At 39.9% G+C, this 13,463-nt stretch overlaps 2 protein-coding genes across 2 annotated transcripts; one reads left to right on the top strand and one right to left on the bottom strand.

The window, feature by feature from the left end:
• Nucleotides 1-2,894: 2,894 nt before the first annotated feature.
• On the bottom strand, nucleotides 2,895-4,836 carry LOC106610369 (uncharacterized). The gene is made up of 4 exons (XM_045722895.1): nucleotides 4,743-4,836; nucleotides 3,995-4,507; nucleotides 3,329-3,751; nucleotides 2,895-3,198 (listed from the first exon to the last, which is right to left on the bottom strand). Exons 2-4 carry the CDS (start codon nucleotides 4,465-4,467, stop codon nucleotides 3,168-3,170), a joined length of 927 nt encoding a protein of 308 aa, XP_045578851.1. The 5' UTR covers nucleotides 4,468-4,507; nucleotides 4,743-4,836; the 3' UTR covers nucleotides 2,895-3,167.
• Nucleotides 4,837-7,283: 2,447 nt separating this feature from the next.
• LOC106610368 (uncharacterized) lies at nucleotides 7,284-9,920 on the top strand. The gene is made up of 4 exons (XM_014209695.2): nucleotides 7,284-7,492; nucleotides 8,320-8,816; nucleotides 9,087-9,500; nucleotides 9,648-9,920. The coding sequence occupies exons 2-4, from the start codon at nucleotides 8,341-8,343 to the stop codon at nucleotides 9,664-9,666; spliced, it is 909 nt and encodes a 302-aa protein (XP_014065170.1). The 5' UTR covers nucleotides 7,284-7,492; nucleotides 8,320-8,340; the 3' UTR covers nucleotides 9,667-9,920.
• The last annotated feature ends 3,543 nt before the right edge of the window (nucleotides 9,921-13,463 follow it).

Here is a 13,463-nt window from a genome sequence, read left to right on the forward strand (position 1 = left end):
TTTTTCTGGATCATAATTTAGGTGGTGGGCACGGCAGGGGTGTGGTCATGAACGTGGCCAATGGTGCAGTCGCCAACATAAAATGTCTTGTTGGTCACAGTGACAAAATGTAGCTGTTGTAAAGATAATGTCCTGCTATACTACACCATTTGCCATGTGCCTGAAATAAAATGTTGCAGTTTTAAAGCAAATTTCCTGCAATTCTACACATTTTCTCATGGCTTATGCTATCTGAGTGACTCAAACATTATATCAAAATCAATGGGAACCATGCCATAACAAATATACTCCTTAATGCATAATTTGGAGAATTTTAGATTCTCCCTTACTGTTTAGCTTTTATTTTGGTGATTGTTAGTTCTCAAAGATCATCTTATTTTAAAATATAGGTCCATTAACTTTAGAGCTTACTTGGATTTTAGTCATTTAATTTTAAAATGAAAGTAATAATATACTGTACAATATGTGTCTCCAAACACCTAGGCTTAGGCTATTGATGGATTCAAGACAAAGTCGGTTTTCTGCCTGAGTGTGGCGATGTTTACAGCTATTTTCTGGAGTATCTTGAGACCAGAACAAAACGACTTATTTTACTCAACTATAGATTTAATGAAATGGTGTTGCTTTGAAAAGATGGACCTGGCTGACATGAAAAATACATTAGGGGAAAGGATCAACAGACACAGAGGCTGATTATCTTTCTGCACATCTCTTTATTTACAATGCTGGCTGTCATGGTTAACACAAACGCAGGACGTTGAATGCTACCTGAATTGACTCAGAAAAGTAACATAAATAGGCCTACAGTATCCCAGCGAGGTCAAACAGGTGTGTGTGTCAGATTATCCAGTGTCCACAGCAACATCATTGATTATTCTCTACTGTGATGTGTACTGTGGTTTTAGCCATGCTCTCACTAACCCTCATCTTTTCTCTTTCTCCCCTTATGGAGACTCTTGGACCGCAACTGAGGACACCCTGGCCTGATTCCTAGACGTGCCTGGCCCAATCCCACCTGGCCCCCTTCTACCTGCCTGTTGGTGTCCTGATTCCTAGACGTGCCTGGCCCAATCCCAGCTGGCCCCCTTCTACCTGCTTGTTGCTGCCTCCACTGGTTCTTTCTCCCCCTCAAGTCAAATGAACTCCCTCATCTTTTCTCTGTCTCCTCTACCAGAGGGCCTGAGGCTCTAGGACTGCGACTGAGGCTTGACACCTGGACGTGTTGTTTTGTTGTTCCATGATACATGGCGTAGATGTGTCTATACTCTGGGGCGACGTTACTCTTAAGATGGCTGTTTTTACATCTGTAGGACAATTGCTGAAATATACGATATTGCATTCGTAGGTAGGATACATTATTCAAAATTGTAGGCAAATGATTTACATGTTTTTGGAGTGTGTTTGTCTGATTTTGTAGAACTCATCACCAAATGGAATCACTGCTCTACTGTGAAGTTGTCACGTACCATCCCATACCATCGCAGGTAATGACAAGAAAAATGGTTTGCAATGTATTTCAACAGTCTTTCATACTTACAAGTTCTCTCCAGTTATCTCCATGACCTTTCACTATCTTTGGGTCGTAGACACAGTCTTCCTCTTCCATGCCAACCTCAGGTGGTACCCAGCCAGTGGCATAGCCATGCACAGTGTGCCAGGTCTTCTGCTTGGGGTGGTTCTTCTCCTCTATGATAATAACCTTCCCCACATCCACTCTGACTTGAAGTACTCTTTTCTCCCAGTAGGGGACACCAGGAGGGTTTTCAATGGCTTTTAGAATGTCCCAACTAAGTAGACACCAGTTCCCAGAACACTTTAGTGTTCTTAATCAACTCTGTTGTGGTGATGTGGAACATCACATATTCTGTCTGGTCTTCAGGAAGTGTGTTGCTGTCTAGAAAGTTGATGTAGTGTGGGGAGTTAGCAACAAGCTAGTAACCAAACTGCAACTGAATACACCTCTGCTGAGATGAGCTGTAATATAAGTCAATACAATGCACAATTACACATTGTAATATTAAATAGTCCTTTGGCTAAAACTGTTACACCAAATAGTGATATTTATACAATAACAATATGCCGAATCACTATTGTTACAGTAATATTACAAGTGTTGTAACATTATCATGCTTAACATATAAATGTACTTTGTAAACAGGGATTGATTGATATATCTAAGTTAAGTGTCCAATAACAAGACTGTTTAATAAAGACTGTTGTTTATTATACTGTGTATGCTTAGGAAACAGTACTTCTTACTGATCTCGCAACTGTGCTTTCCACTAGTTACCACTGCCACAGCCACAAATGCATGAAAAGAAAAATGAGCTTTTTGGTCTTCATTTAAGGTTAGGGTTAGTCACAAGGGTTAACAGTGAGGTTACGGCTAGGGTTAAGGTTAGGGTTAGGTTTAGAACCACACTTTAATAAGAAATAGGCGAGGTTGACGACTTTGCGGCTGAGGTAACTAGTGACGACTCACTACGGTGCTTAGGTTTCATTTCCAGGTTTCCACTCGTCACTAGACATAGAGATGGATAGAGGGCACAATTGCCACAAATAACTCTGTCTCTAGAGAGCACAGCAGTCCATCAGAATGTAGAACCATGATACCTCTATGTAAGTGAAAAGCAACCATCCCACACAGATAGAGGTAGTCTAATAAATACATAACCATACACCTATAGTATTAAAATATTTAAGTAGTATGCCACAAACCTGACATTGAAAGCTGCTGACACCTTTTGCAAACAGTAGTGAGCATTGAGCTGCCTCCAGCGTCAAACTGGAAGACACCTTATAAACCTATGACAGACGCACAACATTGACTAAATATTGCCAATGTTTCCGCAGTAAAGATGCTACAGATGAAATGAACACACTCAAACAATTGGTGACTTTTAGAGGTATATTTGAGATTTATTATAGGAAGACAATTATGATCATTGATACACGCCTTGTTTACGTCAAGTGAATATCATTGAATCGTTTTTAAAAATGTGATAAGGTTATATTAATTGCATATACAGTAGGAATATTGGCAATAATCAGTAAGCCTTTGGCAAAATATAGCTTCTTCCTATGCAATATTGAATGTGTAGCTATAGCAGCATGCTACATCCTCTTATCTCGATGAACATGAAGTGTAATGCTCCTTGAATACACCTTCAAGACTCAACCTCCAGTGACGGGTTTAACCTGAGGATAGAGAAACAAATACAACATGTTAGAACCTGCAAGTAGTGGAGTACATATTTCAAGTGCAAGCCTTCTAGGAAAATGAAAACTTCCATCTAGTGATTGGTGAGAGGAGTTCAATATTACATACTTTTTCAAGATGGCCACTTTCAGCAATGCCATGACTTTGATTCTCTTTGGGTCGTAGACACAGTTCTCCTGTTGGTTGCTCGGCACCATGTCAACACCAGGTGGAACCCAGGCAGTGTCATACCCATGTGTGTGCCAGTCGTATTGCCTGTCGTGACCCTGCACATCAATGATCTTAACCTTGCCAACATCTACCTTTACTTTCAGAACCATCCTGTCTGAGTCATCGGCACCAATGGGGTATTTAATGGCTTTTCTGATGTCTCGACTGACATAGACACCTGCACCAAGCATGCCATCTTTAGATGGTGTGAAGCCATGTCTCTGTATTTCTACTGCAGCCTGTTTTGATGTCCCATGATACATCACGTAGACGTGGCTGTCCTCAGGGGTGACTCCACTCTGAAGATGACGGTTTCTAGATCTGTAAGACAGGGAGACCGTTTTTGCAGAAATGTGATAAAAAGTACAACCTTCTACAGTTGCAGTATTTTAAATTTGTGGCAAAATATCTCAAACGAATTTGTAAGCCCTCCACAAATAGACTATAAAACAATGCCAATGGAAAGCTCAAAACACAATTGACTGCTGTGAAGTTCAATTGTTCATGACAGGTAAAACCAAGAGAAAGTTAGCAGTGCTTTACAACAGTTTATTTTATACTTACATGTTGTTTTCTTTCACTTTCATGACCTGCATGACTTTGATTCTCTTTGGGTCGTAGACACAGTTCCCCTGTTGGTTGCTCAGCACCATACTGACCCCTGGGGGAACCCAGGCGGTGTCATATCCATGCTCCGTATGCCAGGTCTTCTGCATGGGGTGATCCTGCTGGTCTATGATCTTAACCTTCCCAACATCCACTCTGACTTTTAGTACTCTTCTCTTATTGTTGGAAACACCAAGGGGGTATTCAATTGCTTTCCCGATGTCTCGACTGACATACACACCAAGCCCAAGTTCTTCTCTTGATGGTGTGAAGCCATTCTTCTTTATCAACTCTGTAGCCTCTTTTGTGGTGCCGTGGAACATCACATATTCTCTGTGATCCTCTGGATGCTCATTGGTCTCAAGAATGTTCTCTAAGTAGTATGGTGAATTTGTTTTGTTTTTCTGCTTGGTGTACCCCTTCAAAGCCATAGTAATCAAACTGCAGCTGAATACACCTCTGAAAAATGAGCTGTAATCCCAAAAACTATTTTTAAGGCCTAGCCATTTTGCAAATTATTTAGGCTGGAACCGTTAAAGCAAATTGGAATGTTTAAATAACTATTCAACGTATCCAGAATCAGTGTTACAATAGTATTAGAATAGCATTATAACATTCTCAAGTGAAGACTGGTAAACAAAACAGTATTTGACAATAATTATAAGACAGCTAGCTTGTCTAATGTTTCAAATAACATTATTCTCACCCGCTATACTAACAGACGAATGCAGGGTTATACCGTATGTGAGGGTTTCCTTCCACTCAAGTTTCATTTCCTGGTTCTTGAGAAAAACGTTTGGTTTTCTGTTTCTTTGTAAGTAAAAACCACGCCCACTCACGTTAGAATCTAGTGTAATGGGTACATGATTATAAACATATGTGAGACGTCATGCCGAAGTAAGACCTCTGGAGCGTTTTAAAATTACAATGCGGACACCTTCGACAAATACATTGACGTTTTTAGTCTTTATACAGTACCAGTCAAAAGTTTGGACACACCTAGTAATTCAAGGGTTTTTCTTTATTTGTACTATTTTCTACATTGTAAAAAAGTAGCGAAGACATCAAACTATTAAATAACACATGGAATCATGTAGTAACCAAATAAGTGTTAAACAAATCTAAATATATGTTATGTTTGAGATTCTTCAAAGTAGCCACCCTTTGCCTTGTATATCAGACTAGGTTCAGAATCAGTAACGAGTTGTGTCAATCTAAATAGTGATCACACAACTGCTGTCTGCGACTAACAGGAAGACACCGTTGATACGTCTATGGAAGACACAACATTGACCAATACTATCAATATATTTCTGCACCACAGATGCTGTAGATGAATAAAACCTGATTGGATTTTGTGGAGGTAAAACACTCAAACAGTATCAGGAACTTCTACAGTTGATTTGAAATGTATTATAGGAAGAAAACCCTTCTTTAAACAACGTATGATCAATGATACACATTCATTATCAAGTAAATATGATTGATTATATTTCTAAAATATATGATAAGGTTATATGATTGATTGCACATAAATTCCCATATCAAATCCTCAGCCTATTGTGAGCCTATTTAGCTCCTTCTTACTGTGGACTGTTGCTGCATCATGCTGGACTGTTGAACCATCCACTTCTGGCAACAAAATCCAGTAGAAAACCCTCTTGGTGTTCCAGACACTAAGACAAGAGTAGCTTAAGGGACATTTCAAAGTGTTTCAACTTCATATTCATCATCTCCAGCACCACCCCAACATCAACATACAGTGTGTGAAAATTGCGCATTTCTACATTTTGTAGTAAAAAAAAAGATGTTTCCAATGACATCATCAACCAATTAGTAGACAATTATTAGGCAACGTCTACTCATAATTTGTTAAAATCACACAATGCACACCGATGACGTCATCTTTTTACTACAAAACGTAGAAACACGCCATTTTCGCATATGTTGTTGATGTTGGGCTAGTGCTGGAGATGATGAAGTTGAAACATTTTGACGTCGCCCATTAGAGTCAGAGTGGATGCAGTACCACCCCAAGAGGAAGACCTGGCACCCTGAGTATGACATTGCCTGGGTTCCACCTGGTGTTGGCATGGTGACAAGCAACCAAGAGGAAGACTGTTTACGACCCAAAAATAATCATGAAGGGAACCGAAGAGAACTTGTAACTATGAATAATCCTGTTGAAGTGCAAAATACAGGTAACTGCCAAAATAATGGAAACAGTTGAGTAAATGAGGGGTACAAAGTATATTGAAACCAGGTGCTTCCACACAGGTGTGGTCCCTGAGTTAATTAATAACTTAACATTCCATCATGCTTAGGGCCATGTACAAAGTATAAGTATAAAAATGCTGGGCAGGCCATTATTTTGGCTACCATGGCGATGCCCCCATAGGATGATAATGCCCCCATCCACAGGGCACGAGTGGTGACGTAATGGTTTGATGAGAATGAAAACGATGTAAACCATATGCTCTGGCCGTCTCAGCCACCAGATCTCAACCCAATCGAACACTTATGAGAGATTCTGGAGCAACGCCCGAGACGGCATTTTCCACCACCATCAACAAAACACCAAATTATGGAATTTTTACGTCATTTAGCAGATGCTCTTATCCAGAGCGACTTACAGTGGTGAATACATACATTTCATTTTTTCATTTCATGCATTTTTTATACTGGCCCCCCGTGGGAATCAAACTCACAACCCTGGCGTTGCACACACCATGCTGGCGTTGCAAACACTATGCTCTACCAACTGAGCCACAGGGAAGGCGTATTTCATGGAAGAATGGTGTTGCATCCCAACCAGTAGAGTTCCAGACACTTGTAGAATCTATGCCAAGGTGCATTGAAGCTGTTCTGGATCGTGGCGGCCCAACGCCTTAAGACAGCAACATAAACTGTTTCCTTTATTTTGGCACTTACCTGTACAATACTGCACTTAAATATATAATGCACCTTAAAATAATGTACCTACTGGACAAAATGTATAATATTTGTCAATAGGTGTCTTCTATAGACTAATAGTATCTTCGATTTAGTCGCAAATGACAGCTGTGTACTCACTGTTCAGATTGACTCAACAACTGATCTTAGTCTGATGTATAAACACTACGGACATCAATTTACTGGTCAAAGGTGTCAGCATTGCAATTTCAAAATGCTCCAGAGGTCTTGCAATATTAAGATGTATCATACATGTTTATGTACCCATTAGATTAGGCTTCCTTCTCATCTGAGTTGGCGTGGTTGCTTTTCACTAGCAAATAGATATCCTGGTCATAAATATGGATGGACTTTGCTCTCTCTCTCGAATTAGAATTTGAGAGAAAGAGGGGGGAGGGGGGAGAGAGCGAGGGAGAGGAAACAGAGGAGAAACGAGAACTAATCTTTGTCATATAATCCTGAATTAGTCTGACAGGTTGGTTGAATCTGATTCCACAGCAGCAGGTAAGGATGACCAAATTCTAATTTGACTTTTTAGAAAGTTGCATATTAGCTACTTCATGAATGTTAACATCGCATTGAAACATTTAAATCACAAGCCAGAGGATATAATCCAATATATAGTATTTTCTATAAAAGTGAATGATACAACAGAGATTATGTGAATTATAATGTATTTATAACATTACAAACAAGTTTCAAGTGCTTGTAACATACCAAATATATTGTGCACTATTGAAGTATTATTCATGTGAGCCAAAGAAATATACTAAGGCAACACAGTAGTTGGCAATAGCATGTGACATTTCTGAATTAGTAGCCTGGATAAAGTCTATTTGTGGTTGACATGTTGCCCTTTGTAATTCATATTTAATTGGCAAGTATTACAATGTGCAGGCGGAGTCCCCTTTTATTACACTTCAGGTTACTTCCACATGTACAATGCCTTCAGAAAGTATTCATACCTCTTGAGTTATTCCACATTTTGTTGTGTTACAGACTGAATTCAAATCAATAAAAAAAAAAAAATCTATTTGGAATGTCAAGGCAATGGGGTGCGAATACTTATGTAAATTAGATATTTAAAATATTTTCAATAAGTTTGCTAAAATGTCTAAAAATATGTTTTCACTTTGTCATTATGGTGTATTGTGTGTGTAGATGGGTGAGAAAAAAATAATATTTAATTCATTTTGAATTCAGGCTGTAACACAACAAATGTGGAATAAGTCAAGAGGTATGAATACTTTCTGAAGGCCCTGTAGCAGATCTAAATCGTTACTACAGGATTGCAGAAGTTTGACTAATCATTAAAGCATATTTTGCCACAGGTTCTCACAGCTAGAATCATCATGTTGACTAGGGCTTGCCTGAGAAAAATGAAACCAAACTCTCCATACTTAGACAACTTTCTCAACACTGGTGAACATCCTGAGGATCAAAGAACATATGTGATGTTCCATGGCACCTCAATAGAGGCTGCAGAGATGATTAAGAAGAATGGCTTCACACCATCAAGAGCAGATATCAGCATGCTTGGTGCCGGTGTTTATGTTACACGGGACATTCAAAAAGCCTGTAATTACCCTCCTGGTGTTTCCAAGTCTAAGAGAAGAGTACTAAAAGTCAGAGTGGATGTTGGGAAGGTTAAGATCATAGACCAGCAGGATCACCCCATGCAGAAGACCTGGCATACCGAGCATGGATATGACACCGCCTGGGTTCCACCAGGGGTCGATATGGTAGAAAGCAACCGACAGGAGAACTGTGTCTACGACCCAAAGAGAATCAAAGTCATGGAGGTCATGAAAGTAAACAAAAAGACCATGTAAGTATGAAAGAGACTGTTGTAGTGCAAACCCTCTGATTGGTTTTACCTGTGATGATGCAATAGATACATTCTAGAGCTTTCTAACTGATTTGTCTTTAGAGCCTAGTTTGAGAGGTCAGACGACCAGGAATTCAAAAAAATCTACATTTCCCCAATGGCCTAAAAATCAAGTCTCCTTTAACAAATCATTATTTTAAATAAACTATGTAAAGTATAGAAGCTAATATAATATCATATTGAAGCAAAAGCTGTTTGCCTGTCTTACAGATCTAGATACCGTCATCTTCAGAGTGGAGTCTCCCCTGAGGACAGCCACGTCTACGTGATGTATCATGGAACATCAAAACAGGCTGCAGTAAAAATACAGAGAAATGGATTCCAACCTTCCAAAGATGGCATGCTTGGTGCGGGTGTCTACCTCAGTCGAGACATCAGAAAAGCCATTAAATACCCCATTGGTGCTAATGACTCAGACAGGATGGTTCTGAAAGTAAAGGTGGATGTTGGCAGAGTTAAAGTCATTAACGAACAGGGTTACGACATGCAATACAACTGGCATACTAAGCATGGGTATGACACTGCCTGGGTTCCACCTGGTTTTGGCAAACAAGAGGAAGACTGTGTCTACGACCCAAAGAGAATCACAGTGTTGACAATGCTGAAACTGTCCACCATGAAAATGTGAGTGATATTGAGCCACAGTCAGTACCTTATCACAATGGAAGTACCCCTACAGTAGAAGGCTTGAAGGGCACTTAGTGTGAGCCCCACTATACACACATGCAGGTTTTAATTGAGACAGTTTGTATTCTATTCTCTTTCCTGCAGGTTAAACCCGTCACTGTAGAACTGATGGCGTTCTGCATTCAGTGGGAGCATCCAGCATCACTTCATGGTCATCAGAAGAGGATGGTTAGAATCAGAGAGTCCCATATGATACAGCTCATAGGAAGTAGAAGCTGATGATTTGACATGGCAATCTATAAGCAATCAATCATATAACCTTATATCAAATATTCATATTTACTTGATGTAAATAATGCATACGTAACAATGATCCTTGTTCCTATAATAAAATCTCAAATAAACAAGTTTCACACATTGTTTGTTGCGTTTTCCCCCCTCCGAATTCCAATCAGTTAATCCGTTGAAGTATCTGTGCTGCGGAAATATAGGAACTAATTTAGTCAATGTTGTGTGTCTTCCATAGACTTCATTAGACAGGTGGCAGCTGAGTTCTCACTGTTGGCGGAAGGTGTCAGCCATTTTGAAATAATCAGATTGGGATACCATATATGTTTATGGTTCTGTATTTATTAGACTACCTCTACTATCTGAGTGGGTGTTGTTGCTTTCCGCTTACATAGAGGGATCATGGTTCTACATTCTGAGGGACTACTATGCTCTAGGTCAGCGATCATCAACTAGATTCAGCCACAGGGCCATTTTTTTCTTGAACGGATGGTCAGGGGGCCGGAACATAATTACAAATCATTTGTAGACTGCAAATTGACCGCAAGAAGCCCAAACAGATACAATATTAGACTAAAACATCATAATTTCAAACCTATATTGTGCGTGGGAATACTTTGGAACAGATTTCCCAAATTAAAATCACTTGGAGCTGATTTGTTGGTGTTTGTACAGTCTTTTATGTGGGCAACCCGTTGGAGATCCCTGCTCTATGTGCCTTATCCACCTCTATAGAGACAAGAGTTGGAACCAGGAAATGAAATCAGTAAAGCACTCTGTATGAAGCACTACTGTAGGTTTCCTAAGAATACAGTATAATAATCCTGCATTTGTCAAGCAATAGCAGGCAAGAACAATCTCCTGTAATTCTAGACAAATTAACTGTCTTGTTATTTACCATTTCACTGATATATATCAAACAATATTACTGCAACAAGCGATTTAGCATATTGTTATTGTATAAACATCACTATTTGGTGTAACAGTTTCAGTTAAATGACTATTTAATATGGCTTGCTATTACAATGTGTAATTGTGTATGATATTGACTTATATTACAGCTCATCTCAGCAGAGGTGTATTCAGTTGCAGTTTGGTTACTAGCTTGTTGCTAACTCCCCACACTACATCAACTTTCTAGACAGCAACACACTTCCTGAAGACCAGACAGAATATGTGATGTTCCACATCACCACAACAGAGTTGATTAAGAACAATGGTTTCACACCAAGTGCAGACTAAAGTGTTCTGGGAACTGGTGTCTACTTAGTTGGGACATTCTAAAAGCCATTGAAAACCCTCCTGGTGTCCCCTACTGGGAGAAAAGAGTACTTCAAGTCAGAGTGGATGTGGGGAAGGTTATTATCATAGAGGAGAAGAACCACCCCAAGCAGAAGACCTGGCACACTGTGCATGGCTATGACACTGGCTGGGTACCACCTGAGGTTGTCATGGAAGAGGAGGACTGTCTTGGAAGCAGCTAAAGGGGATCCGCAATAAATACAAATACAACAACAATGTACACCTAAACTGCATCATACTGATTTTGCCATTCTCTTCTCATGAACATGAAGTTGAAGTGATGCTTTATGCTTCCTAAATACAGAAGGCCTTTAATTCAGTGACAGGTTTTTAACCGGGGGAAAGAGAAACAAATACAAAATGTATATCAAAACTTTCATGTATAGTAGTGGGGCTGACAATGTATCAAGAGCTCTTTCACACTGCTGCTTGAAATTCAATGGTGCTTTAATCTTCAGTAGTTGTGACGAGTGACTCCTTCTCGCTTACCTTTTTAACCGCCTAGTGTCTAAGCCTCTAGATGGCGACATCTACTAAGATAGCGTATGGAATTGTTTTAAAAGAAATACAAAATCCTCAAAAATGCAATAATTTCAATTTTTGAAACATACGACTATTTTACACCATTTTAAAGATAAGACTCTCGTTCACCTGTTTGGGATAGGGGGCAGTATTTTCACGGCCGGATAAAAAACATACCCGATTTAATCTGGTTACTACTCCTGCCCAGAAACTAGAATATGCATATAATTAGTAGATTTGGATAGAAAACACTCTAAAGTTTCTAAAACTGTTTGAATGGTGTCTGTGAGTATAACAGAACTCATATGGCTGGCCAAAACCGGAGAAGATTCTATACAGGAAGTGCCCTGTCTGACAATTTGTTCTCCTTCTAGGGCATCTCTATCAAAAATACAGCATCTCTGCTGTAATGTGACATTTTCTAAGGCTTTCATTGGCTCTCAGAAGGCGCCAGAAAGTGGAATGAGAGCTCTCCAGTCTCTGGGCGAAAAACAGCAGGAGTTTTTGTGAGTGGTCCTGCTGAGAACAATGACACTGGAGCGCACGTGCACGAGACGACTCCATGTTTTTCTTTCAGTGTTTGAATGAATACAACGTCGCCCGGTTGGAATATTATCGCTATTTTACGAGAAAAATAGCATACAAATTGATTTTAAACAGCGTTTGACATGCTTCGAAGTACGGTAATGGAATATTTAGAAATTTTTGGTCACAAAATGCGCCCGCACGTCACCCTTCGGATAGTGACCTCAACGCACGAACAAAACGGAGCTATTTCAATATAACTTTGGATTATTTCGAACCAAAACAACATTTGTTGTTGAAGTAGAAGTCCTGGGAGTGCATTCTGACGAAGAACAGCAGAGGTAATCCAATTTTTCTTATAGTAATTCTGAGTTTGGTGAGGGCCAAACTTGGTGGGTGTCAAATTAGCTAGCCATGATGGCCGGGCTATGTACTCAGAATATTGTAAAATGTGCTTTCACCGAAAAGCTATTTTAAAATCCGACACCGCGATTGCATAAAGGAGTTCTGTATCTATAATTCTTAAAATAATTGTTTTGTTTTTTGTCAACGTTTATCGTGAGTAATTTAGTAAATTCACCGGAAGTTTTCGGTGGGTATGCTAGTTCTGAACATCACGTGCTAATGTAAAAAGCTGTTTTTTGATATAAATATGAACTTGATTGAACAAAACATGCATGTATTGTATAACATAATGTCTTAGGAGTGTCATCTGATGAAGATCATCAAGGTTAGTGCTGCATTTAGCTGTGGTTTTGGTTTTTGTGACATATATGCTTGCTTTGAAAATGGCTGTGTGATTATTTTTGGGAGGGTACTCTCCTGACATAATCTAATGTTTTGCTTTCGCTGTAAAGCCTTTTTGAAATTGGACAATGTGGACAGCCAAGATAGCCTCCAGTCCACCCGGCAGCCTCAGCAGCGCCATCTATCCTCAACCGGAGTCCTCCAGTTCCTGCACTAGTGGGACAGCACACCTCAGGCCTGCTCTCCTCTGTGGGTCGTGGCCCTCCTCTGTTGGGGAGCCATCCCGAGTACCTGACTGGACACCTGTTGCCTCCACAGTGCAGCCGTGGACTAGCCATGCCATGGAGTACTTGTCACATGGGTACTTTCAGCCCTGTCCCCTGGCTACTCCTTGCCTGCTGTTGATGGGGTGGCCACATGGGGTGGACCTGCCTTGGCCCAATGGGCTTCATATTGACATTCCAGCAGGGAATTCTTTATTTTTGTAAATATGATACTCATACTTAGGGGTGGCTATTACGAATTCCCTGCCGGTGAGCTCAACCTGTACTCAGGGGTAGTGTCATAATCTTCGTC

This window comes from Salmo salar, chromosome ssa08 (assembly GCF_905237065.1).
Source record: "Salmo salar chromosome ssa08, Ssal_v3.1, whole genome shotgun sequence".
NCBI classification, from domain to species: Eukaryota; Metazoa; Chordata; class Actinopteri; order Salmoniformes; family Salmonidae; genus Salmo; species Salmo salar.

What these genes read in the sequence shown, in the direction of transcription:
- LOC106610369 (XM_045722895.1), bottom strand. Translation starts at nt 4,467, where the DNA reads ATGGCTTTGAAGGGGTACACCAAGCAGAAAAACAAAACAAATTCACCA. An exon ending in AAAGTGAAAGAAAACAACAT is followed by an intron (nt 3,752 to 3,994) that starts GTAAGTATAAAA and finishes CCTGTCTTACAG; the next exon opens with ATCTAGAAACCGTCATCTTC. An exon ending in AAAGTGGCCATCTTGAAAAA is followed by an intron (nt 3,199 to 3,328) that starts GTATGTAATATT and finishes CTCTATCCTCAG; the next exon opens with GTTAAACCCGTCACTGGAGG.
- LOC106610368 (XM_014209695.2), top strand. Translation starts at nt 8,341, where the DNA reads ATGTTGACTAGGGCTTGCCTGAGAAAAATGAAACCAAACTCTCCATAC. An exon ending in AAAGTAAACAAAAAGACCAT is followed by an intron (nt 8,817 to 9,086) that starts GTAAGTATGAAA and finishes CCTGTCTTACAG; the next exon opens with ATCTAGATACCGTCATCTTC.